The sequence below is a fragment of the Pipistrellus hanaki genome, assembly GCF_964339955.1.
Source record: "Pipistrellus hanaki genome assembly, chromosome: 15".
Taxonomy (NCBI): Eukaryota; Metazoa; Chordata; class Mammalia; order Chiroptera; family Vespertilionidae; genus Pipistrellus; species Pipistrellus hanaki.
In genome coordinates, this window is record NC_140517.1 from 27,365,861 (window position 1) to 27,392,294 (window position 26,434).

A 26,434-nucleotide genomic window follows, 5' to 3' on the forward strand; every position below is an offset into this window, starting at 1 on the left:
TGAGTCCCATGCTGGCAGGTGGCCCTTGCTACACTCACCTCCCCAGAGTGGGAGTTGAACTCAGACAACCACAACCTTCTAGAACCGGTAGCAGCCTGGAGTGGGCACTCAAAGCACCCATGTTTTCAAAGCAGCAACCAGCAGAGGTGTGTGTGTGTGTGTGTGTGTGTGTGTGTGTGTGTGTGTTTGTGGGGGGTGGGTTGGGGTATAATAGGCAGTTAGACAGACATGAGCTGAGCAAGGACCATGGGCCAGGTACAGAAGGTCACCAGGTCACCAGGGTGGAAAGTCCCAGTGCCTAGCAACAGGCAACACTGGGGAAACAAGGACCCCACCCCCCAGGGTACCCTTTCCTCCCCTAGCATATTGCTGGTAATGAGGTTTAGACATTCTCCCCCCCCCCCCACCACCACACACACTTCTCCTCCCTAAAGATAACATCTAGGCCTCAGTTGTGTTTCCTCTTCAGGCCCTAAAAAGCAGCAAAACCAGACAACTGCATTGACTAATGACCCCCTGGCACCGACCAATCAGCAGAGAGCAGGACCTTGAAAGAGCACACCTGGAAAGCTGATGAATATTCGATTGAGACCCTCTCCTGATACTTCCCCTAAGATTTCCATCCGCAGAGAGAGATCATACCCTCAACGGAAAGGACCCAGCACCTCTCCCTCCTGAGAGCAGCCCTGCCATTCCTTCTCCCTCTCCCTCCCCACAGGCACCACCACCTAACTCTGAGGGATTCCAGGAGACTTGCAACCACGAGAGCAACGGGCAGTGGCAGCTCGTCCCAGGCTCACCCCCTGAATCTGTCTCCAAGGCCCCCTTTTCTCTGACTTCCCAGTGAGCCAGAGCGGCCCAGCCTAGGCTCTCCTGTTGCTTCTTCTATGCCCTTCCTTGTTTCATGGACCTAAGTGTTTTTGCTGCACTTTGTCCCTTGACTGAAATCTTTCCTACAGGAAGATAAGAACCATGGTCTTGTCATCTCACCGGTAACAGTCTCACCCTGAGAACCCTAGCAGGGCAGGCAGCTATGCCCCCTCAGCTGGGATGTGTTTAATCCAGGTGTTAGCTGTGGGCATCAGGCAGCACCTGCCTTGGACTCCCCAGTGTGGAGCAGGCAGACCCAGAGGCTCTTGGAGGGTCCAGCTGTAGGGGGAGGGGGAGCTATAGGGTGCAGCTTTCACAGGAGGAGTGGTGGGTGCAAAAGGGATTCCCTTCCTGAAGTCCCACCGGGGCTTCATCTCCTCTTGGGGAGGATTCACTGCAGACAGGGAGGCCCCTGGCCCTACTGGCAATGCTGTGTGACCTTAGGCAGGTTCCCTGACCTCTCTGATTTGTGTCCTTATCTGTATAATTCGGTCAATGATGCCTGAAAGGGTCTGGAATGGGATTGCCAGTCCCACTCTACCTGCCCCCTTTCCTCCAGCAGCCTTAATTTTTTGTGGGAACAACCATGGAGGCCCTCTCCCATGTTCCCACAGTCAGGGCTCTCCGAGTCCAATACAGATCGTGGCCCACTCCAAGGACTGCCGAGCCCCTGGCAATGTCCCCTGTGTCCTCCCACCTGGAGCAGAGGCCGCTGAGCCTGAGGAGGCACTCCCCCAGGTCTCTCAGATGCCACCTCAGGTGAATGTACCTAACGGCAGGCTGCACCCCAGAGCTGTGCAAGCATTATGTGCAAACATGGGCCTCTGGCCCAGGCACGCTGGGCCACTGTGGCCCGGTGGGTGCTGGGACAAGGGCTGGGAAAAGAGCCCATGCCGGCTGTGCCAGCAGGACGAGCACAGGGTCCATGGCGCCTGGCCAGCGTGGAGTGCCCTCAGAGGGTGAGTGGTGCTGGGAGAGGCCCCTATCTCTCCCCATCATGGCTGCGCCTGGCCTGCTCCCCCACAGCAGCCCCATCCCAAGCGGACATCCCCGGGAAGGAGCGCTGGATGCAGAGATCTGGCTCGGCTACAAGCAGGCCAGGCCTCTCCCCAGGCCGCTCTTCCCGGCTGTGCGTCCTCGGGTCAAGTGCAGTCACGGAAGTGAAAGTGCATGAAAAAGCCCCGCGCGGCCCAGGGCCGGCAGGTGAAGGGCGCCCTTCTTCTCGGTCAGTATGAGTCAAGAAGTGAAAGTGTTCTTGGCCACCTCCAGCTGCCTCTGTGGGAGCACTTCCTCCAGGAAGCTGACTGGGATTGCACCCTGTCCCCCTGGGTGACACCTCCCCTGTGGTTCTGTCTTCCTAGGCTCAGACTCGGGGTCTGAATGGATGGGGAAGACATGGGTAGTCAGGATCCTCTTGCTGGCCGGCCCAGAAGGCTTGCCCTGCAGGCTTGAGGGGTGGGGATGGCATGAAGAAGGAACGGGCACGTTTTAGCAGAAACTGCGGGTCCCAGGGAAAGAGCACTCCACATTTACCAGGGGAGAGGAGACCCACTTTCCCGGGATCTGGGGTGGCACAGAGCCTCCCTACACAGGCTTTCTCTTCTTCCCGATGCAAGGGAACCGGGTGGGGCCCTGCACTTGGGTCAGGGGCTCTGCACATGGAATCGGCTGTGCCTCAGTCCAGAGCATCCACTTGTCCCGAAGTTGAGCCCACATGTCTCTGCTCCATGCCCTGGGGACTGTCCAGGGGGCTTCTGGAGACGCGAGGGGTTGGGATGGGGAAAAAGAGGATGTTTGCTCTGCAATCCACTCTCCTGAGAGCTTCCTGACTCCCTGGCTATCATCAGCCCCTTCTTCCCCTGCCCCTCCTGGCCCCTCTTCTTACCCTTCTTCACTCCCTCCCCAGACTTCTGTGGTGTCCATGCCACCCTGTTAGACCTCTGTAAATGGATCCTCTGCCAGCTGTCCACACTCCATTGCCCTGTCCTTGAGCTACCGGTTTCCTGCCAGGACCACCTGACCTGACAGGGGCTCTGGGGCCAGATTTCCACCCTAAATGCCGCCCCCCCCCCATGTGCTCTGCATCCATTCTGCAGGGTCAGCAGAGTGGTTCAATGGCACCTCTGCTCTTGCCTGCTGTGTGCCCCTCAGGACCTTGGCATCTTCTGTGACAGCAGTCACAGCAGCTTGGTAGGCCTCGAGCTGTGATCCTCACACAGCCCCGGGCACTGTGTGGCCAACAGGAGGGAACAGGAGGTGGGAGATGAGGTCTGTCACGTTGGCTCTGTGTCAGGCCTGAGGGCGGGGAGAAGCCCTGCAGTGAGTGAGCAGGGTAGAGACAAGAGCGACAGCGCAGGCAAAACCAAATGAGTACTAACTGCACAGACACGGGTGACAGTCATTGCCATGTCACAGGTCAGACGGTCACTGTGGGCTTTGTCCTCAGTCCCTCATTGCAGAGAGAGGCTGTGACTCTGATGTCCCTTTACACACACACTCTAATCCCAGATGCCCTGGGCCCTCCCTGTGTGAATCTGCCATCGTCCATAGTTGACCATCTCCCCACAGGGACAGGGGCTGAATAAAAAGTGAGGCAGATCCCTGCCTGCGGGGCTTAGTGGTTGACCGTTGACCTATGAGCCAGGAGGTCACAGTTCAATACCTGGTCAGAGCATGTGCCTGGGTTGTGGGCTTGACCTCCAGTGTGGGGTGTGCAGGAGGCAGCCGATCAATGATCCTCTGTCATTATTAATGTTTCCATCTTTCTTTCCCTCTTCCTTCCTCTCTGAAATTAATTTTTAAAATTAAATTTAAAAAAATGTGGGGCAGAGACTCAGATTGCCCCACTCCCCTGGCGGCACCCAGCCTTCCTTGCAGCTGGGGGTCAGGTGACTAGTCCGTAGCCATGAGCTGTGACAGCATGACCTGTGCAGGCCTGGAATGCTGGCAGAACAGTTGCAGCACTGGTCACCTAGGTTGAAGTGGCCCTAAATCCAATGAGGCATCCTTATAAGAGGAGCGGACATAGGGACACAGCCAGAGAAGCCACGTGATGACGAAAGCAGAGATTGGAGTGATGTGGCCACAAGCCAAGGACACCTGGAGCCCCCTGGAACTGGAAGAGGCAGGAAGGATGCTCCCCTAGAGCCTCTGGAGGGAGCGCAGCCCTGCCCAAGCCTGGATCTCAGACTCCGCTGCCAGAAGGAGGAGGGACAGGGGCTCTGCACATGCCTGTTGTTCCAAGTCATACGGTTTGTGGTAACTTGTCATGGCAGCCCCAGAAAATTTCTACCGTAGGAAGCGCATTCCAGGCAGAGCATCTTCCAGAGGAAAGCCTGTGACCGGGTAGCAACTGGAGGAGGAGGAAGAGCACAGGGAGAGAGGGCCAGGTAGGGAGGAGAGTCCATGCCACTTAGTGACTATGGTGGCCTCTGAACCCCACCCTCAGACCAGGTGACCCAAGGCTGGGTTCTGGCAGCTTCAGGCTTCCTGCCTTTGCTTGGACTCTCAGTGATGGATGCTCACTATCTAGTGCTTAAGCTGAAATCTGCTACCCAGGTAGCACTGAACAGGCCTGTCTCAGGGTGGTCACAGTGCATTGAACCCTCTCCCTCACCCCCCACCCCCCACCCCCTGTGTGCACGCGTACACACACACACACACACACACACACACACACACAAGCCTCCTGTGCTTCAGGCTAAATCATGAGCAGATTTCAGGCCTCCATTCCCAGCACCTCTGCCAGGCACCCTGGTTCCCACCTCTCCTTCCTGTGGAGGCACAACACCCTGGCCTCAGTTTCCTCATCTGGAAAGTGGACTTGTGGGGACAAGCCCCCAGTCCCTGCACAGCTCCCAGTAAACACAGTAGGTGCCTAATCAATCTGAGCACAGCAAACTCTCCTTCCTCCCCCCGGGTTTTCACCTGTCCTAAAGGCTCCACAACAATGTGGGTTCTGATGGCTCCTGGACCCTCTGCCACCGGGGCTGACGAGGGTCGTGGTTCCTGAGGGGATGGGCCCGTGAAGGGCGAGGCTGCTCAGGCTGCCCTGCCCTCAGCCAAGGGATCTATGGTCAGAGAGGCAAAGGTCTCCTTGTCCCCCGTCCTCAGTCCTGAAGGCCCTCCTCCCTCACCGCCTACCAAACAGGAAGGCACAGGGCAGTGCGTGTATATATTTGCTCTCAAACAGAAAGAACCTTACACTTCAGCTTTAACAGGATGATTTACTCTTCTTTTCATAGTTTAGAGATACTTACCATGGTTTTGGATCTCAAAGGTTTCCACAGACTCCTGGGAAGACGGCAGGCTGAGAAGCCGCCTGGCGGAGCTATGCTGCCCGAAGGCCTGTCTTGGACTCTTAGACCCCAGGGCCCCCGAGAGCTCCCTGCAGCCCAGCCCACTGCTTATTCCCCCGGTGCTGCTTCCCGCCATCACAGAGCCCAATGTGTCCCCCTGGGGGAGCCTAGGGGACAGGATGTCTCCTGGTGTGGCTGTGGCTGTCTTTGGGGCCAGGTGATTTACAGAAGATGGGAACTGAGCTCCTAAAAGCCAGTGTCACAGGCTGGGACCTCCGTGCCCACGTAAGTCCTCAACCCAACTCACTAGCCAAATGAGCGCAGCTTTCCCTCCTCCCAGTAAAGCCCCTTCCCCCAAGCACAGTGACCATGGGGTCAATAAACCGATGGCTGAGATTTTGAGTCAAGAGGCCCACCCAGACCATCTGCTCCAGACACCTGCAGCCCAACCAACATGGCGGTGACACTGAGTGCAGCTGGATTCATGGCCACCCCCTGGCTTCACAGTCTTTCACAGGTCAATACCCCCTCCCATCCCGCCATCCAAACACAACAGCAGCCAGCAGTTCTCAGTTACACCCCACCCTCCTTTCCCCTTCTTTCCTGGCCTGCCTTTGAGAGCCACTCTTACACTCCATCAGGAAGCAGAAGGATGGGGTTTGATATATAAGGAAACTGAGGCACAGGTGAGGAAGGGCTGGCCCTGGGCACAGTGGTGGAAGGCAGAACTAAGCTGCTGGTTCTGGGACAGTGGGTCAGGCAGGGTTGCCCAAGAAAAGGAGGGGGTGGCTGTGTGGTGCCCATCAGGAGCTGGACACGACCAGAGCCTCCGGTCCAGCGAGACCAGAACACCTCCCAGAGCCAGCGACCTGGCGCCTTCCTGTAGCATCTTCTCCACAATTAGGAGAAGCCAACAGCATGCTCATTTTTGGGTATGAAGCCAGGCCATTCTAGCTTTGGATGCATCCAAGGTGGATGACAGAGCCCCAGACTCAGGGAGTTGGCCCTTGGGCCCCTGGACAGTGGCAGGTGGGGACATGCTCAGGGAACGTGGTCTCTTTGCAGAGGAGGCAGGGCTGCCCCTGGATTGGGGTGCTGAGGATGGGTGTAAGGGGCCTGTGTGACCCTGAGGATGACTGCAGCCAATGAAGCTGGAGGCTGTGAGCTCTACAAGGTTTAGGGCTCCTTGGCTTGTGGCCACGTGGCTGTGGATTAGGAAAGGAGTCATCTGCTTGCAGCTCGGCCAGCCCCTGTGCCCTGGGATGAGGTCCTGCAGGGCCCCCAAGGACCTACCAGTTGGAGTCAGGGGTGTTAGGAAGGACAGAGGCCAGGTTCTCCAATGCCCCCACTTCCCTTTGGCACTGACCGCAAAGGGCAGAAGCCCTGGCAGGGCTGCTCCTTGGCAGGGCCAGGGTCCGGTCTGGACCATCACTTGCTCCTGGGGCCCTGGGCCAGGCCCTCTCCCCATTGGCTTCAGTTTCCTCATCCAACCTCCACATCCTGGTGTCTCCCAGGAGAAGGGCTCTGTGCCCCCCCCCCCCCCCCATCTATCTGCACATCACCTTCCTCACCGAATCCAGGACTGTGCCCACTGAGGAGCACAGAGCCCACTCTCCCATACGGGACTCAGAGCCCCTGCCTCCAGCATCTGCCTCTGGATGGGGCCACACACCCAGCCCGGCACCTGGTGGGTCCTCCCTGAGCCACCTGCCCCAGCTGTGCGGGAGGTGCCCTGTGGGGAGGAGACTGTGTGGCTGTTTGAGGTGAGTCAACACAGCAGGCTCTAGCTGTCAACAGAGCTGGGCCGGCAGCAGCTTGGAGATGTCACTCTTCCCAGCCACCTGCTCCAGCTGCTCTCCCTCCCCCATGCCCCCTTACCTGGGCCGCCCTTCCTGGGACCCCGGGGAGCCGAGCAGCGGGTGGACGCCGGGACCCTGCTCTCCAGGACCAGGGATGCGTGGGACATGGAGCTCAAGGTGGATCCGGGAGACTGAATCCTGACCTGGGTGCAAGGCAGACAGCCCTCCAGGGGCCAGCAGGGGCTGGCGTGAGGCTGGGATTGAGCTTGACTATAAGCACCTTTACCGACTAGGTGGGGCCTCAAAGGACAGATGAGAGTCCCTGGTCAGCTGGAGTTTCGGGGAGCCAGAGGCCTCTGTCCCTCAGACAGCTCAGGGCTTTCTAGCTGTCGCGCTGCCTGCCTGGGGAAGGGGTGGGCGGCCGCAGGGGCTCATGTGATTCTGGGCGGACTTGGGGAGGCAGGCGGTGGGGGCGGTCTCCCTGCAGCCTGCAGGCAAGGCAGCCAGCTGTGTCACTGCGATAGTGTGGCTGGGGGACAGGGAAGCAGCCGTGCAGCTGTGCCCACGGCTTCCTCAACAGGAACCATCTGGGCCCGGCCCTGCCCAGCCTTCCCTCTCGGCTATTCCGGTCTGATTTCCAACAACTTCCTCCTACCGCAGGCCGGTAACACTCCACCCAAGCCCTGGCCTGTTGGGTGTTTCCTCGACCTGGGTGGGGGCTCAGGTCAGCACATGGAGTCAGTGTCCATCTTGGCTGAGTCCTCTACCTGCAGCCCCGACTACCTTTCTCCCCACCCTCCTGGACCTGACCCTGCCTTTGGCCTGGGGTGGCCTGGGGCTCTCCTCCGACACCTCCAGCCAGACTTTTCCGAGAGCCTCCTTCTTGGGACCAGTGGTCTGTAGGCCATTAAGCGTGACCTCAAGGTGAGTTCTGGTCCAGCTCAAGGCTCCACTCTCCACTCAAGGTTCCTCCTAGCTGCCTGAGGCTCCTGGCCACACCCACCCTGGAAGTACCACCTGCTAAGCCAGGCCAGGAACCCCCTCTGTGTGCTTGGACTTCTGCACAGGGCTGTGGGGGTCCTGACCTGGCTGGGAGCTCCTTGGAGACCCTTACATCCATTTCCAATGGACGCCTTGGGGGAACAGGGGCTAATTCTGGCCTACAGATGGAATTTGGGCAGTTGGGGCTGCTCCCCAGTTTGAGGGGTTCCATAAGCCACGCCAGAGCCCTCTGTGATCACTCAGACACTGGGCACCTAACTAGTAAAGAGGAAGCACATCGTAGGCACTAAAAAGTCACAACCGAGGGAAGACACCCTATGACAAGTGGCCTCACCAAGGAGGCAATGTGCCGTGTTACCCATGTCCCTCTGCTGGCCCTGAGGCTGGCTCCCTGGGGACCAACCACAGCTGCAGGCTCATCGGCCTCACCCAGGCCACAGGGTGCCGCCTGTAGACCCAGGGCTGGCACACAGGCCTCTGGGCTATTTTGATTTAATTGAGTTGAGTGTTTAGGTGATGCCTGCACTAATTCAAGCAGTGCAGAAGCGAGTACGGAGAAAAGTAAGCACTTCCCCTCCCCTGTCCTTCCCCAGAGGCCAGTCCTGTCACAGCGGTTTGGGCACCCTTCTAGAGTCCGTGCAGGGACAAGACTGTGTTTGTTCCTGGAAGGGACTGCCGCCACCTGCATGGCCTCCCCTCACGCCTCTGGGGCTCAGGTGGAGAGCAGCGTCCTGTGACTCCAGCCAGCCCCTGGCAGCACCACTGTCCTTATGGCCTCTCCTTGCTTCCCATGCTCTGATTCAGAGTGGGATTCAGAATCCGGGCCTTGGGGGCCCAGGGGCTAATTCTGGCCGCCCTTCCCTGGCCGGTGTCTTTCTTGGCATGGCATGGTGATTGCAGTGGTCCCAGCTGTCAGGCTGTTTCTGGGAGGAGAGACTGCACTGAAATGCTGAGCATGGTCTGCCACACAATCTGCATTCAGAAACACAGCTGTGACTGACAGCTGGCATTAGCATTCTTGTCACTGTCATTGTTGTTTTCCAGGCCTCAAGGGGGGGGGGGCTTCAGAGCAGGGAATTGAGGGGTCTTGGAGAGACACAGCCCTCTGTGAAGGCAACAGAATGACAGCCTGGATGGGGCAGTCTCCACCCCCAGCTCCAGGCAGCTGTTTGGGTGTCTTGCACCTGTGGGCGCACCCCCTCAGATGGGACACTTCCACTTTCATGACGAGGTCTCTGTACTGCCTGGTTTTCTAATTATTGGGGTTGACAGAGTTTGGGTTGGAAAGAGAAGAAAGTTGTCCATGAATGGGGAGTGAGGTCTGCCTTGGCCCCTCGGTGGCCACCTTGGGGGTGCTTGCGTGTCTCTGCTCCTCCTGCCGCTGTCCCCCCACCCCCACCCCCTACCGGCCAGGCAGTTGGTGTCTGTGGGGAAGCGGACGTTGGCTGTGGCTTTTGGAGCTGGGTGGCCTGGGAGATAAGGAACTGAGGAGGAAGCGGCTGCAGCTGGAGGTGGTGCAGGGACGTGGGGGTGCTGGGCTGGTCCCTCTTGGTCCCAGAGCTGCTCCCTTCAGAGACCATTGCTATCAGCAGGGTGGGTAGAATGGAGAAATCCAGGGACCTCCCCTCTTTTCTTTCCTCCCACCTCCCCCACTTTTTCTTCCTCCTTCCTACAAATACTATGAGGGTCCACTCTGGGGTTACACAAGTGCTCAGGACAGCCCTGTTCCAGCTCTCTGGGAGCCAGTTAGGAGCTGCACCTAGGAGGTGGGGAGAGCATTCCAGGTAGGGGGCTCTGAGGTGGTCTCACCTTCAGGCTTTCAGGAGCCTTCAGGATGACCAGAGAGCTGGAGGGAGGCAAAGGGGGAGATGACACTAGTTGGAGGTGGGTGGGAAAGCCATGCCTACAGACCATTTTGTCCTTTTCTCTTAGTACATAGGAGTCCCCTTGACTGCTCGGTGGATGACTAGAGAAATGGGTGGATGAGTGGGTGACAGTGGATAGATGCATAAGTGGATGGATGAATGATGGATGAATGAGTGGATGGGTGGAAGGGTATAATAACAGATGGATGGATGGATGGATGGATGAATAGATGGGTTGGTGGGTGACTGGATGAGTAGGTGAATGGATGGGTGGATGGGTGAATGAAGAATTAATAGATGAGTGGATGGATGGATGGATAGGTGAATAGATAGATGAATGGATGTATGGGTGGATAAGTGGGTGGTTGATGGATGGATTAATGAATGGATGGATGAATAGATGGGTGGGTGGTTGAATAAATGGATGGATGGATGATTGGATGGATGAATGAATAGATGGATGGGTAGATAGAAGGATGAGTAAGTGGATGGATGAATGTGTGGGTGGGTGGGTGGGTGGATATATGGCTGTCTGTCTGTCTGTCTGGATGGATGGGGGCGTGGATGAATCAGTGGAAATGCAAGGCTATGCAAGTCTCATCCCAGCCCTATTTAAAGAAGAGGGAGCTACTTCACAGTGGGGACATCCATAGTCACAAAATCCCCAAAGAGAAATGTAAGTTACAAGGCAGACCCAGAGGAGGCCAAATGGGTGGCTATGGTCAGCTCTTTGTGAATCAAGTCAGGCCTGCATCCTCTAACCCAGAGGTTCCCAAACTTGTTTGTGCCGTAGACCCCTTGCCATGTTTTTCGGTTTTGGGTAGACCCCCTACTTACCTGATATTGATTTTTTTGTAAATTTCTAACTGTAGTGAAGTTTAGTGTTAAAATTTAATAAAAAATAATGTACCTACTTTTCTCTGGCATTCTCAAACAAAATAACACTGATTCACTATAATTTGTATGATAAACTACCAGTTTATATATTTTTAAAATATTTTCTCAGCACTTTCCTATTCAAGATTCAGGAAACGAATGGACGTATTTTTCTCACATTCATATTTATAGAGTGACGAATTGAACAAGTCGGTGCAAGTTCGCGAAGCTTTGAGACAAAAATTGGCAAGAATGTTTACTGCGCGTATGCTTGTAACAAGATGATACTGGTATATCATTATGTGCAGGTTTTTATCCTACAACTTACACAATTTTATAAACATATATAATAAATTTTTTACTTCATAGGTACTTTTATAAATAATTTATATGTTTTTATATTATAAGATAATATGATGTAAGTAAATAGGTACTATCAGTGTATGTTGAGATCCACCATCGTGGACCCCCATTTTCATTTCATGGACCCCAAAATTTTTTTTTTTGCTGACGTAGACCCCTTGCAGGTTGTCATAGACCCCTGGGGGTCGATATAGACCACTTTGGGAATCACTGCTCTAACCCAATGGTAGCAGGCAGCCAAAGTCTGCTTCTGAGTCCAGAATGAGATGTAGTCAGATGGTGGTGAGTGACAGGGATGGTGCAGTAAAAAAAACCTCCCCTATGCTCTTGTTCAGGGAAGCCTAGGGCTGGATGCCTTGCCTGCTCAGAATGAGTAGATGGATGGATGGATGAATGGATGAATGGGTGGGTGGGTGGATATATGACTGTCTATCTCTCTGTCTGGATGGATGGGGGGAGGAGGTGGATGAATCAGTGGAAATGCAATGCTGAGCAATCTCAGAGCCATGGGGAAGGGGCCAGGTGAGTGCCTGAGTGAGTCTGAGGAAGGAAATGAAAATGCTAACAGTGACAGCTATGACAGTAAAGCTCCCATTTACTGAGCACTGAGATGTGCCAAGAGCTTCTCGAGGTCTCGTGGAGTCTGCTCAGCACCCAATGAGACTGGAACTATGAACACCCATCACCAAGAAGCTCAGAGCAACCTCCCTATGTCACCTGCTTAGGTGGCTGGGATTTGGGACCCAGGCTGGATCCAGACCAGACCCTGGAGGGTGGCCAGGGAACAGGGTGGAGGATCCTACTTCCATGATGACCTCAACCTTTCCACACAACAGCCCTCCTGGCCCCACCCTTGGTCTCTTTGCTCCGCACTAGCTCCCCACCTTTCCAAGCGGCATAAAGCTCGGGCCAGACTGCCCATTCAGCAGAATGGAAACCAAGGCTCAGAGAGGGATGCTGTACAGTGTCCCTCTGCAGGACCCAGCACTCCGGGGGTGGGTGGATAGGGGGCTGTCCCCAGCCCACCCGCCTACAAAGTAGCATCCTCTGGGTCTTAGCGTGCTGCCCATTCTGCTCCCTTGACTGACCATGCCTCAAAGGGGAAAGCCCCTCCCTAGCACTTTCCCTATGAGGAGCCCAGGTGGAGGGTGGGGTGGAGTGGGACCCTGGTGGCTGGCTCTGTCCTGGCTCCTGGTTTCTCTCTGACTCTCTGGGCTGAAGTTTCCCACGCCCCATGGCCGAGCTGCCCTGCCTGCAGAGAAGCCGCATCCGGCCCCATTGCAGTGATGGGCTGAACTGCATTCCCTTTGAGTCCACAAGGCCAAGAGCTCAGCTGACCTGGGCACAGTGTGATTGACTCAGAAAGAACAGAAAGAAGCCTCCTCTGGGCTTGAATGTTGTTTTTTCCTTTTTGCCCCCCCCCCCTTTTTTTTCTCCTCTCCATCCTGCCTTGGGTTGGCAGCAGCTTGAAAGGGGAGGAGATTGGCTCTGGCATACCAACTGACCTTCTATAATTTTTGCGAGATTGTCATCAGCTCCCCTAGAAGGCAAGTCCCTCCTTAACCAGGTCTCTCACCTCCTCCCAGTTGGTGAGGATAAACTCCCAGGCTGCTTGAGGCAAAAATATGGCATAGAGGGACGTATGTGGATGTAAATATTTGTAGCCGCAAGAGTAGCTGGGAGATGAGGTCTTGTTCCTGTGTGTCTCTGTGGAAGCTGGGAAGCTGGGCCATATGGTTCCTCTTCAAGCTGCCTCCCTTCCTTGTGGAGGAGACAGAAGGGAGGAGGCATGTACAGGACAGACTGTCAGGGGCCCCCTGAGCGTTTCTGGAGTCTGATTACCTGGGCTTAGGTCCCGGCCCTGCATCTTGTCACTCACTTTTCCCACCTTTGGAGTGGGGCACGACCTACAGCACTGGTGTTGAGGATGAGCTGGGGCAGTGCAAGGAGCTTGGCCAGTGCTGGTCACGGTAAGTGCGCATGCCTAGCAGCCCTAAGCAATATTGTTGTTATTTTTCTCTTCCTCACTCTTGGCTCTGATCCAGGTCAGGGGAAGAGCCAGGTGTTCACCTGTGTGTGTGTGTGTGTGTGTGTGTGTGTGTGTGTGTGTGTGTGTCCCTGCGGGTAAACCAGATGGCCTGTCCCAGAAACATCTTCTTGGAGAAGAAGAAGGATTCAGATGCCTCCTCTGGCCACAGGAGGAACTCCGAATTCCTCCCTCCTCCCCCCACCAGACTGAGCCTCCTCCCAGCAGAGCTTGAGACCACTGGGAGCCCTGGAAGATGTGAGCAGAGCCCAGACTCAGATTGGACCAAGGGAATGCCTCCACTCAAGAACATCCACTGGCCCCCCATCTGCACGAAAGCCAGTCCAAGTCAACGCTCAGCATTCCAGGCCCTGAGCAAGGCATCCTCCATGCTCATCTCCACACTGTGGCTCCAGGCAGTTTTTGAAACTTAAAAAAAATATATATTTTTTATTGATTTTTCACAGAGAGGAAGAGAGAGGGATAGAGAGTTAGAAACATCGATGAGAGAGAATCATCGATCAGCTGCCTCTTGCACACCCCCTACTGGGGATGTGCCCGCAACCAAGGTACATGCCCTTGACAGGAATCAAACCCGGGACCTTTCAATCCGCAGGCTGACGCTCTATCCACTGTAGCTCCAGGCAGTTTTTATGAAATCCAGCTCTCGTGTCCTCTCTTAAAGTCATGGGGTTATGGGCGATTTAAGCTAGGAAAACCGTGTCATGGTTCCTGACTGGGGTGCACTAGAGGGGCATCCCCCAGGGGCTGCAGGGCCCTCTCCGATTTCCAGTGGGGAAACAGAGAGCCATTTGAGGAGTGGGGTTCAGTGACTTGCCAAAGGTCACCAGGCAGTGAGTGGCAGAGCCATCCTGGTCTCCTCCTCTCCATGTTCTTCCTCCATCACTGGCCCCCAAGCAGGGCTGGCAGTGGTCCAGGTTGAGTCCAGGGGTTCGTTGGGCACAAAGCTTTGCATTTCTCTTGGAATTCTTTCCGTTGCAAGTACCAGAGTATCCTGCTGACAGGGGTGTAACAAACACATTTGACTATCTGGCCGCCCGGAGAAAGGGGTTAGGTGCAGAAAGTCAGTGATGTCATCAGGGGCCTGGCGCTTCCCATCCTTATTTTCTGCCACCCCCTGTGGGCTGGCTTATTGCCTCACGCTTCCAAGTTGGCTGCCGTGGTTTCAACTATCACGGTTTCTGGCCACTGCTTTCATGGAAGGAAGAAAAGGTTCCAATGAGGAAAATCCTTCCCAGAGCCTCCAAGCAGCTCTGCCCTTGCAGTTTATCACCACATGGGTCACGCGCTGGGCCTAGGTATAGGGAGGCTGGGACATGCCTGCGCCCTTGCCTTTGGGAGGGGATGAGCTCTCCATGTTCTCCTGGGAGGGGCGGGGAGGGGATGGAAGAGGACTCCAGGAGACAGGACAGGAAGGAGAGGCGGAGCTTCCCTGAGGCCGTGCCAGGGTGGCTTGGGAGAGAAGGGTGACCCTTTATGGTGGACCCTGGGAGTGGACAACACAATTTAAAATGATGACTGGGTGCAGGAGCCTGTCCTGGCGAGGGGCAGCTCTGCTGGGACTTAGATAAATGAAGCGTGTACCTGGCCTGGGCGGGGGAATGGGCGTGGGAGGCAAATTCCCACCTGCAGAGTGAGGGTGCCCTGCTCTTCCTGACGACTGTCTGGGAGGCAGCAAACGCTCCCAGACAGAAGGATTTTGTAAATTCAACTCCAGAGGCTCCTTGAGGAGCCGCAGGGCTTTCCTTCTGCCTGGGGTGGCCCCGCCGCCTGGGCAGAGTCTACCCCGATGCTGGCAGTGGCTGGTGAGGGACATGTGCCTGTGGGAGCCTGGTGTCCTTTCATCCACACCTTCCTCCCAGAGCCTCCGGGAGGCCATATGGCCTCATGGCAATGCCCTGTCTGTCGTCTGGCACGTGCTAAGAGGCCAGCAGAGGTTAGCTTCATTATTTCCACTTAAAATCTCAGGTCTTACTTTTAAAACGGTGTGTCCCTGATTTCTTCAGCTGTTCTTTCAATCACCAGATATTGGTGTTGATATTTATGCAGGGCAGTCCTGTTTCTTCACAGCCATGCCCTAACACCTGGGGCCGTGCTGACACACAGGAAGTGGTCCGTAAGCACTTGTGGAATGAATGAATGCGCGAATGAACGAGTGTGGGCGGTCTCCTCTGTACTAGGCCCTGAGGAGCCGGATGTAACCAGCATGGTTTGTGTCTGGTTCCACGTGGTGGGCCCCTGTGTGAGTCTTCCCTCCTGGTGGACGGGAGCCACAGGCAGGAGCTCGCTTCCCGGTGCCTCCCCACGACTGAGAACCACATTCTCAGCTGCAATCGCGAGGGCCCGGGGAGATGGCTGGCTAGCACCTGGAGAATCCTACCTTCCTCATGGAAAAGGGAACACGCACAAAACACATCAGGTCTCATAGGACCCTTAAGGCCGGGGAGATGCAATCCCGAGTCCTGGTAAAGCAAGTAGGTCTGCACTCCACCCCCGGCATTGGCAGCCCGGGCCTGCACAGCTGTGGTGGGGCAGGCTCACTGACTGCCCGGAGCCTCAGTTTCCCCATCGTCAGCCGGGAATAACAGGGTGTTGTGAGAGAACGCACATTGCTCCCTGCAGAGCCCCACGTGCAGAAAGAGCCCCGGACCCGGCGGGCTGGCACTGCCACTGACCTGCGAGCAGGCGGTGGCAGCAGGACGTGCTCCTGCACTGGCTCCGGGTGGCACCTCCGCCCGCACCGTCTCCCATTCCCATCGGAGCAGTTGCCCCGGGGCCGCTGTCTGCAGGATCCCTGTTGGAGCTCTGGAGTCGGAGGTTGCATCCGGCAGCCTTATCTTGGTTCCTGGGAACTTCCCCTGGGCCTGCAGCAAAGGTGGCCCTGGAGATACGGGGCGTGGGGGTGGGTGCTTTCCTGCCTGTGACATGATTAAGTAACAAAAGCAGTTGCTGGTGGGAAAATCAGCCTCGACACTCGCCATCTGGCCCTGCCCGGCCCTGCTCTGCCTCGCTCCCAATTTATCTCCCGGGCCCAGCCCTGCTGGCTGCCCATTATCACCGCCCGGGTGGACTGGGAATGGCAATGTCCAGCATCTTTGTAAGAAACTGCTACCCAAATCCCCGGCCAAACCCAAGGTACGGAATGAGGACCCTTGCCCAGGGGCACCAGGGGCGTCTGCAGTCAGACTTCTGGGCACTCGCCCCAAGTAAGTGCCTGTCTCCCCCCCCCCTTCCCCCCCCCCCCCCCCCCCGCTTCTCCCACCTCCACCATGACAATCCCCTCCACCCACTCTGCTGCAGAATGCTGTTTTGCTCACACCTGTACTCTGTATGGGCTCACATCAGCCCCCAAGTCTAACCGAATCCAAAAATATTAAACCGGGGCCCATCTGTCGGCCAACTGATGAACGCAGATGTGCTGTGGATTTCAGAAGCGACTGGCAGCCAGTCAAGGCTGTTAGAAGAGGCACCTGCTGCCCCATTCCCCCCACTTCCGTGCCCCTCCCGGCCCCAGGATCCTGGCAGTCAAAACAACCCCCTCCTCCGGAAGTGGCTGGCTCCTCCTCCCACCTGGATCAGGACCCACAGAGAGCCTCACCCACCAGCTGGAAGGCCAGATCCCCCTCCAGGCCAGCTGGGCCCCTTTGCCCTGAGCTCCCCCTGGGAGCCTGACCATGGGTTACAGCAGGGCCAGGGCTACGGACTCTGCTTTGAGTGGAGACATACAGCAGCCCCGTGCCAGGTGCCGGGTGCACCACCTCAGGCCATTTACACCTGCCTCTCTCTCTGCCTGGAACACTCTTCCCAGGGGCCAAGCGGCCCGCTCCCCCACCTCCTTCAGATCTTTGCTCAGACAAGTTTCGACCTAAACAAATACGACTGTTTTTATCTTGCTTTGAGACTCAGATCAAGACTTGTCTACTTCATGTTATGGACATTTACTGCTTTTACTTCAAGAGGGGAAGAGAACGAAAAAAGATGTACCTCCCTCCCCTGTGCCCCCATGAAGGAGGACAATGGCAGAAGCAAGAGACCAGAGAGGAGGCTGTGATTCAGGAGTTTGAGGATGGAACTGGACCATGAAGGTCAGGGGGTGGGGTGGAAAGAAGGGATTGGAGTCTGGATGCAGCTGGAGGAAGACACAACAGGACAGTCTGTGGAGGAGAAAACCAAGGCCCCAGACGTGGTGGCCTTGCCTCCTTCCTCTTGTCAGGTGCCCCCTTCCCCCAGGCACCTGCACACGAGGCTCCCTGTAGTCACGCCTGTTCGGTAACAGGACAGCCAAGTGAGCGGTGGCCCCAGGCTCAGGGGTTTGAATAGCTGGGTAGGAACCAGAGCCTTCCCAGAGGGAGACTGGCCATTGCAACTGAGTCCTGGGGACTCGGCCCCCCACTGGACAGGAAACCTGCATCCAGACCCTGGGAGAACACAGCGGGGCCTCCTCCACCTGCCGTTCTCTCTGGCCTCTCATGCTGGGTTCTCACTGGGGTGCAGGTGTGCAGGGGTCTCTCCCAGTGGCTATGGGGGCTATGGATGGCAGAAGGCCAGGCTCCTTTTTAGGCACTTTCTTCTCTCCCTTGTCCACTTCTACTGAGTCAAGAGTCCCGAGGGCCATGGTCTCCCAGGCAAGAGATGGCAGCCCTGGAATTTGAACCAGAGCCTCCTCTGTTTCAGACATCCACACCCTTTGGTCCCTGATGACAGAGGTGGGATCCAGGACAGCCCTACTTTGCTGGGCCCCTGGACCAGGTGCCCCAAGCTGTGCCCTCTTGACAGCAGTCACAGAGGAGAGCCTGTGGAGAAACTATGAGCCAGGGGCCATCGCCCTCAGCGCTCTTGCAGACCTCAGGGAGTTTCTCAGAGCAAGGACTCCACACAGGGGCCCAGAACTCCCATCTGTCCCCCACCCCTGTTTCCTCCTCTTCAAATGGGCATCCTGGTATTTTTATTAAGAACTAGAGGCCCAAATGCACAAATCCATGCATTGGGCCTCTAGTTCTTAATCCGGCCTGTTGGGAGGAGGAGACATGGGAGGTTGGCTGGTGGGCCCCACCCCCAATTGGTGGGTGAGGGGAGCAATTGGGGGCGTAGCTGGCTGGGGGAGGGGCTACAGGCCGACTAAGGTTGTAGGGACTGATTGGGGTTGAGGCCAGCCAGTGGGAGGGGCTGAAGGTGGTTGGCTGGCCAGCCCTGCCCCCTATTGGTCCTTAGCCCTGGCCCTGCTATAACCCTCAATGGGGGGCCGGACTGACTGGGAGAAAGAGTTGGTGGGGGGGTTGGCTGGCCACCCCGCCCTTGATTAGGGTGGGAGAGGCTGATCAGGGGTGGGGTTGGCCGGGGAGAGGGGCTGCAGGAGGTTGGCTGCCTGCCCCACCCCTGATGGGGCTGGTTTGCTAGTTGCAGTGGGCCTTATAGTGACAGGTCATTTTGGTCACTAGGGCATTCTGGTCGCTGGCTTTATATATATATATATATAGATTGCCCAGCCCTGACTAATGTGGCTCAGTTGGTTGATCATTGTCCTGTGCACTGGAGGGTGATGGATTTGATTCCTGGTCAGTGCACATGCCCAGGTTGTGGGTTTGATCCCCAGTAGGGACCCATCCAGGAGGCAACAGACCTATGTACCTCTGTCACATCGATGTATGTTTCTCTCTCTCTCCTTTTCTCTATCCCTCTTTAAAATCAATAAAATAAAAATAAAAAAATATTAAGAATTGCCCAGATCTGTGGCTTTCAAGCCTTTTTCAGTACGATCTATAGTGAAACATATATTTTATATTCTTCCCAATATTTATATGTTCATGTGTGTTGTCTAAATAACATTATGTACATAAAATTTGTATGTGTAATATATATGTGTGTGTCTCAAAAAATGTATACAGACTTTGAATAATTATAAAGGCAGTGTTTATTAAAATAAATTTCATTTTCAAAATGTAATAGAGTCTACAGCTATCAGCTGTTAAAGTGTGTATACATTGTGGGGGGACACCATATATACATTTATGTTTATGCTGAAAAAGGTATGTGAAACAACACTATCCTCATTGTTATGGTGATGCTTCTATGCTGTGTATTTTAATGTTTCTTTAACCTTTTTATTGCAAGACAAACACACCTTTGTGCCACTGTGGCCGGCAGCTTCTAGAACCACCCTGTTCTGTCACCTTCCTCCCTCGGCCTCCCTCCTGACTTCCGTGATGCTCTCTCCTCTGCTTTTCTTCATTGTTTAGCCATAAACAATGCTTCTCTCTACTTGTCCCTGAATGCAGAGTGCTCTTTGTCATTGTGTGGCTGGGACCATGGTAGCTTTGATGAGTGTAGCAGTTGTGTTGCACGCTCATCCCACCTAACATTCCTTTACCGGAAGTCACCTCTCTCTCCACTCCCTGGGCCCTTCCTGCTTTCCACTATTGCAAGCGCACTCACTAATGTTCTTGCATCTCCTGGTACATGGGTGACCTCTTGGGTCTTAGGTTTGCAGTTCCCAGCTCTCATATTTTCCACTTTATTCTACAGGATTTTACTATAAAGATGCTGGTCATAAAACATATGCTGAGTGAAAGAAGTCCGTCACCAAAGGCCACATGCCGTTTAATTCCATCTACATGAAATGTCCAGAGGAGGCAAATCCATAGCAGAAAGAGGATTTGTGGTTGCAGAGCCAGGGCTTGAGGAAAATGAGAAGTGACTGCCAATGGGTCCGAGGCTTCCTTTTGGGATGATAAAAACGTCTGGATGATGAAACTGCTCTGAGTGTGACGCTGAAACATTCATGATCAGTTGCTGCGCCCAGCCCTCCGAGGTCCTTGGGATCCTCTCCCTGTCACGGCCACCTGAGCCCCTCCCTCCAAGGCCTCCAAGACCTCCCACCACCAAGTAACTAAAGGGGTGGTGCCAGGACCCTGCTCCAGCCCCACATTGATGGCCAAGCCTGCCCTGATGGTATGCGTGTGAGTGTCGTGGGCTGCTGAAACAAAGTCCACACACTGGGTGACTTAAACCACAGAAATGTGCTCTCCCACAGTCCTGGAGGCCAGAGATCTCAGATCACATGTCAGTAGGCTGGTTCGTGCATGGGTAAGGTCCGGCTAGCCTGGGCGCTGAGGAGACTGTGCAGCCTCTCCCAGGCCTGCGGGTCTGTTAGCAATCCAACTGAGTGGTCAGATTATGATGATCTCTGAACACAATAATCTGGCCACTCAGTGTATTTCCTATATAATAAAAGGCTAATATGCAAATTGTCCCCTCGACCAGGAGTTCAACCAGCAGGCAGGCTGGCCAACCACCCATGTTTCCTCCCCCTGGCCAGGCTAGCTGGACCTCACCCATGCACGAATTCATGCACTGGGCCTCTAATATATATATATACACTGAATGGCCAGATTATTATGTGTTCAGATATGATAATAATCTGGCCACTCAGTGTATGTTCCTCAGCTTGTGGAAGCATCACCCTCTCTGTTCTTTCTTCATGTGGCATCCCCCCTGTACATGTCTGTCTGTGTCCAAATGTCCCCTTTTTACAATGACACCAGTCATATTGGCTGAGGGATCAACCTAATCATCTCATTTTAACACCCTAATCATCTCATTTAATTACACCCACAATGACCCTATTTCCAAATAGGGTCACATTCTGAGGTACTGGGGGTTAGGACCTCAACATGAATTTGGGGAAAACTCAGATCAAACCATGTCAGTTAAATATCCTGAATGTCACCCCTGCACTGCCTTGGTGTCCCAGAGAATTGGTGCAGTGTGGGGCCAGGGTAGTGCTTAAATGGGCAAGATGGGCTCGAGCTCTGGAGGCGGAGAGTGCAGTGACTGCAGTGCAATAACCCTCTGCACCGGGGCACTGCTCTGCTGGCTGCCTGCCTTGCAGCTTTCACATTAGTCTTGCTCAGGAGGCTTGGTGGCACCCGTGAGGACCCGGCCACATTCATTGGGCCAATAATACCGCTTTTGAGACTGCATCAAAAGCAGAATTAATTGAATATGCCTTGCTGGTGCCCCTAATGGGTCACTGATAGGGCTGTGGCCCAGCCCAGCAGCCACTCCTGGAGGACCCCAATGCAGTAGGATTCTGATCTCCCAAGAGAGCTTGGGAAAGGCTGCTGCAGGGATCCCCTGTTGGGCCAAGTGAAAATTAAATATTTCTCCATTACTGAGGCCACTTGCACTCAATTTAAGGACCAACTTCTAAGGTCTTCTAGGGTTTGGATGGAGCTGCTGCCAGGGGGAGCCAGGGTTTGAAAGGGTTTTAGCCAGGTTCTCCTGTCCTGCCTCAGGCTGCTGAGCTTCCATGGTGGTCGGCCAAAGCGGAGAGGTAGACAGGCTGCTGTGGAATTGACCTTCAGCCTTGGTTTATTTCACTCACCTGGAGCATGCTGACTGTGAGGTGGAGGCAGGCTGGCCTCCTGGCTTCTGAAGATCTAGTGTGGACTCTTCAGACCTTTGCCCACTTGTAGGAGGGGGAATGAACTCTATGTCAACAGTTTCCCCCTCAATTATCTCTCCTTTCTCTCTCTCCTCTCCTCTCCTCTCCTCTCCTCTCCTCTCCTCTCCTCTCCTCTCCTCTCCTCTCCTCTCCTCTCCTCTCCTCTCCTCTCCTCTCCTCTCTCTCTCTCTCTCTCTCTCTCTCTCTCTCTCTCTCTCTCTCTCTCTCTCTCTCTCCCTCTCTCCTCATGCCTGCACTCTTCGGCCACATGCCCTCTCCCTGCCCTCCCCAGCTGTGCTAAAGCAGTACCATTGCTGTATCACTCTTCCTCACTCTGGCCAGTGAGGAAGAGTGATATAGTGATACTCACCATTCCTTAGCCGACTTTCCTTCATGACTAGGAATTATAAGAGAACTTCCCCTCAGATGCCCACAAGTATCTGTGTGTCTGCAGGCCCATGGGCAGCACTGTCATTGTTAGTTCCCAATTCACAGATGAGGAGACTGAGCCTGGGCAGTGGTGGCACCTGCCTATGGCCCAAATTCATTGGTCTCAGAGCTGGATTGTGGGCTTAATCCCCAGTAGGGGGCATGCAGGAGGCAGCTGATCAATGATTTTCTCTCATCATTGATGTTTCTATTTCTCTTTCCCTCTCTAAAATCAATAAACACACACACACACACACACACACACACACACACACACACACACATTGGCACAAAAGCAGCATGAGGTGACTGGATCCCCTGAAAGTCTTTGTGTGCTTCTCCCCAGTCTTCTCAGATTAGACCCTCACCAGAACTTCTGGAACTATCATCAATATAGCATGTTTAACTTCCAACAATAAAAAAATCTACCAGACAGGCCAAAGGCAAGAAAAAGCACAGTCTGAAAAGACCAAGCAGGCGCCAAACCAGACTCAAACATGACACAGGTGCTGTAACTACCACATAGGGAATTTAAGATAGCTATGATTAATATGTTAAGGGAGCTAATGGGAAAAGTGGACAACATGCAAGAACAGATGGATAATGTGAGCAGAGATATGCAAATTCTAAGAAAAGAAAAAGAAATGCTAGATATAAACGTACTGACAGAAATAAAGAATATCCTCAACAGGCTTGTTAGTAGATTCAACAGTGTTGAGGATATCAATGAACTTAAAGCTAAGTGAACAGGAAATTCTTAAACTAAAACAAAAAGAGAATAAAATAAAAAATAAAAACCAAGAAAACATCTAAGAACTGTAGGACAATATCAAAAGGTGTAGTATACATATAATGAAATCCCAGAGGAAAAGCAAGAAAGAATAGAGTAGAAGAAATATTTGAAGTAATAATGGCCAAGAACTTTCCAAAATTAATGACAGACACCAAATCACAGATCCTGGAAGTTCAGAGAACACCAAACTGGATAAAAACAACACAAAAACAAACACACATTTAGGCATATTACATTCAAATTACAGAAAACGAAAGACAGAGAAAAACTTGAAAGAAGCCACAGAGGAACCTCAGCTATGGAAGAACAATGGTAAGTGTAGATGAGAGTGAAATATGTCAACTGTTTAGTGAAAAAAAATCGCCAACCTAGAAGTCAGCAAAATTATCTTTCTTTTTTGTTTGTTTGTTAACCCTCACCCGAGGATATTTTTTCCATTGATTTTCAGAGAGAGTGGAGAAAAGAGAGAGGGGGTTGGGGGGAGAAACATCAATGTGAGAGAGACATAACGAATGGTTGCCTCCTGCACATGCCCCGACCAGGGCCAAGAGTCGAATCTGCAACCCAGGTATGTGCCTTGACCGAGAATCAAACCCAAGACCCTTGAGTGTTCGAACTGATGTTCTAACTGCTGAGCCATGCAAGGGCTGAAATTATCTTTCAAGTGAAGGAAAAATAAAGACAAATAAAAACTGAGGGAATTCTTCACCAGCAGACTTGCCTTGAAGGAAATGTTAAAGCAAGTGCTCAGGCAGGAAAAAATTATATATGTCAGGAACTTGGGTCTACAGAAAGAAAAAGAAAAGCATCAAAGAAGAAATAAATGAAGTAAACTAAGATACTTTATTTTTTTAATTCTCAATGTATTTAAAAGAATTGTGTAAAGCAATAATAGTAATAAAGTATTGGGTGATTATAGCATTATTGATCAGTGAAGTAAGTCACAGCAATGTCACAAGGAAAGAGAAGGAGAAATTTGGAATACTCACATACAGTTTGCAATGTAATGTATATTGCAAACTCTAGAACTACTAAATTTTTGTCTTTATTGATTTCAGAGAGAGGAAGAGATGGATAGAAACATCCATGATGAGAGAGAATCATTGATTGGCTGCTTCCTACATGCCCCCTACAGGGGACCGAGTTTGCAACCTGGGCTTGTGTCTTGACCAGGAATCAAACAATGACTTCCTGGATTATGGGTCAACTCCCAACCACTGAGCCACACTGACCAGGCCTACTAATATTTTTAATCCTCATCTGAGGATATGTTTTTATTGATTTTAGAGAGAGGGGGAAGGCGCGCGTGCAAGAGAGAGAAACATCAATGTGAAAGAGAGGCATCAATCAATTGCCTCCCACATGTGCCCTGACCAGCAACCCTGGGAATGTGCCCTAACTGAGAATTGAACCCACAACCCTTTGATGCATAGGATGATGCTCAATCAACTCAGCCGCACTGGTCAGGGCTACTAAAATTTTAAGAAAGTATAGTTGACATGCTAGGAGAGGAAATAAAAGAAATCATATTGCTCAATTACAACCAGGGAAGGCAGAAAAAGATGAAGGTGGGGATCAATACTCTTTAAAGGAAGAAATAGAGTCCAAAGTCTCTGCAGTGTACTATACCCAATACTCAATATACATTAACAAAATCACTAGACATGTGAAGAAACAGCAAAACTTACCACAATCAATAGAAAAAGCAATTAGTGGCAGTAGAAGACACTCATGTGACTCAGCTATTAGACTTAGTAAATGAGGACTTCAAAGCAGCTATTAAAAGCATGTTAAAATACTTTTTATTAATAAAAAAGATGTTCATAATGGGGCTTCTTAGAAATAAAAACTAAAAAGGAAACCATAAAAATTCTAGAACTAAAAAGTACATATCTGAAATTTTAAAATTCACTAGATGAGATTAACATGTGATTAGAAACCATAGGGGAAAAGATTCATGAACTTGAAGAAAGAGCAATAGAAATAATCTCTTTTAAAGAATAGTTATTTTAGCCCTAGCTAGTTTGACTCAATGGATAGAGCATCATCCTGTGGACTGAGGCATCTGGGGTTTGATTCTGGCCAAGAGCACATGTCTGAGTTTCGGGCTCGGTTCCCAGTAGGGGGCATGCAGGAGGCAGCCCATCAATGATTCTCTCTCATGGTTGATGTTTCTCTCTCTCCTTCTTCCTTCTTCTCTAAAATCAATAAAATATATTTAAAAATGAATAGTAATTTTACAGAAACACTGAAAAAAGGGAACAGAGCCTTATGATCTATAGATCAATATAAAACTCTCTAGTACATAATTGGAGTCTCAGAATGAAAAGGAGAGAGAAATTGGGCATAAAAATATTTAAATAAAGAACAGTCAAACTTCCCTAAATTTTGTGAAAAGCATCGATTTACAGACCCAAGAAGTTCAATGAACATCAGACAGAACAAATAGAGAGAAAACAAGACATAGACACATCATAGTCCAAGTGCTGAAAGCTAAAGAAAATCACAAAAGTAGACAAAGAGAAAGGATACATGGACAAGGGAAGAGAATCTCAAATTTAATATCCTCTCCCATATGTCCATGAACATATCTCACCCTAGACCTCCTATCCCCCATCTCCAATCTTTCTCCTTTAAGGCAGTGACCAGGCCAGGCACACAAGTTCATGCTTCCTCTCACTTTGAGCCAGTCCTCTCTCCACCCTAAGTGCACACATTCAGAGCCCTGGCCTGGGAGGATTCTGTTCACCACTGCCTTTGAAGGTGACTGACTCCCTAGTGTAGAGCAGCAGCCGGCCACTGTCACCTCACAGCAGCACACTGGAGTGGCCCACCTGAGAACCTCCCCTGTCAGCTGACCTAACAGCCCCCCATGTAGCCATCGATGTGCATTGAGAGAGGGATGCTGGAGGATACTGTGGGGGTACACACACCAGTTGTACCACTCCCATCTGATGATGGATGGCTGCTGGACTTAGGACTTGTTGGGGCAGACACAGAAGCTCTGGCTGCATTGTCACTGCTACACATGGTCAGCTATTCTGTCTTTGCAAGACCTGGCAGCATGCGGGAGCTTCATTTTGAGGGTGTAGTTTTCTGCTTTGGAGAGCATGCCCTTCTAGAACCTAGGTGTCTGCATTTTGATTCTCCTGTTGGAGTCTGCCATGAATGCCAAACAATATCTCTTCTCACCACAGATTCCCCTGGGCTGTAGGACATGCCAGTCTAGGTGGTTAGTGGCAGGACTGCTTATAACAGAGCCTGGACCTGCTGCTGAGCCCTTCCCTGCCTGTGCCCCTCAAAGCTGGAAGCTTTTATGTCCCTGGTACTTGGTCCCAGCACTATAGCACTATTCTGAAGTATGTTGCCTCCATGCCCTCTGTGCCTGACCAAAGCCTTCAGAGTGGTGAGATGTGCAAGATGCGATTATGTGTTCTGTACTCTGGAGGGGACATTCCGGCACACCTCAGACAACTTGGTCTTAAATTTTTCACGGATATGGTGCACCTTGTCTTTACATGATTTCTCCCCTCTGGGGTGCATGACTCTTACCCAGGCCTCCAATGTGCTTCTTGCTTAGCTGGTCCAGGTAGCCTGGTGTCATTGCTCTGCTGGGCATCCAGATGAAATAGACAGTGGTCTGGAGACT

General features: G+C 52.8%; 1 protein-coding gene across 2 annotated transcripts in view; it reads right to left on the minus strand.

The window, feature by feature from the left end:
• The window catches only part of CBFA2T3 (CBFA2/RUNX1 partner transcriptional co-repressor 3), a 93,657-nt gene extending 86,362 nt beyond the window's left edge, over positions 1-7,295 (minus strand). For both annotated transcript variants that reach the window (XM_084905705.1, XM_084905704.1), the window contains exon 1: positions 7,047-7,295. In XM_084905705.1, the coding sequence (XP_084761831.1) occupies positions 7,047-7,134 (88 nt within the window). In that variant the 5' untranslated portion in view covers positions 7,135-7,295. The remainder of the gene's footprint in view (positions 1-7,046) is intronic.
• Between the last annotated feature and the right edge of the window lie 19,139 nt (positions 7,296-26,434).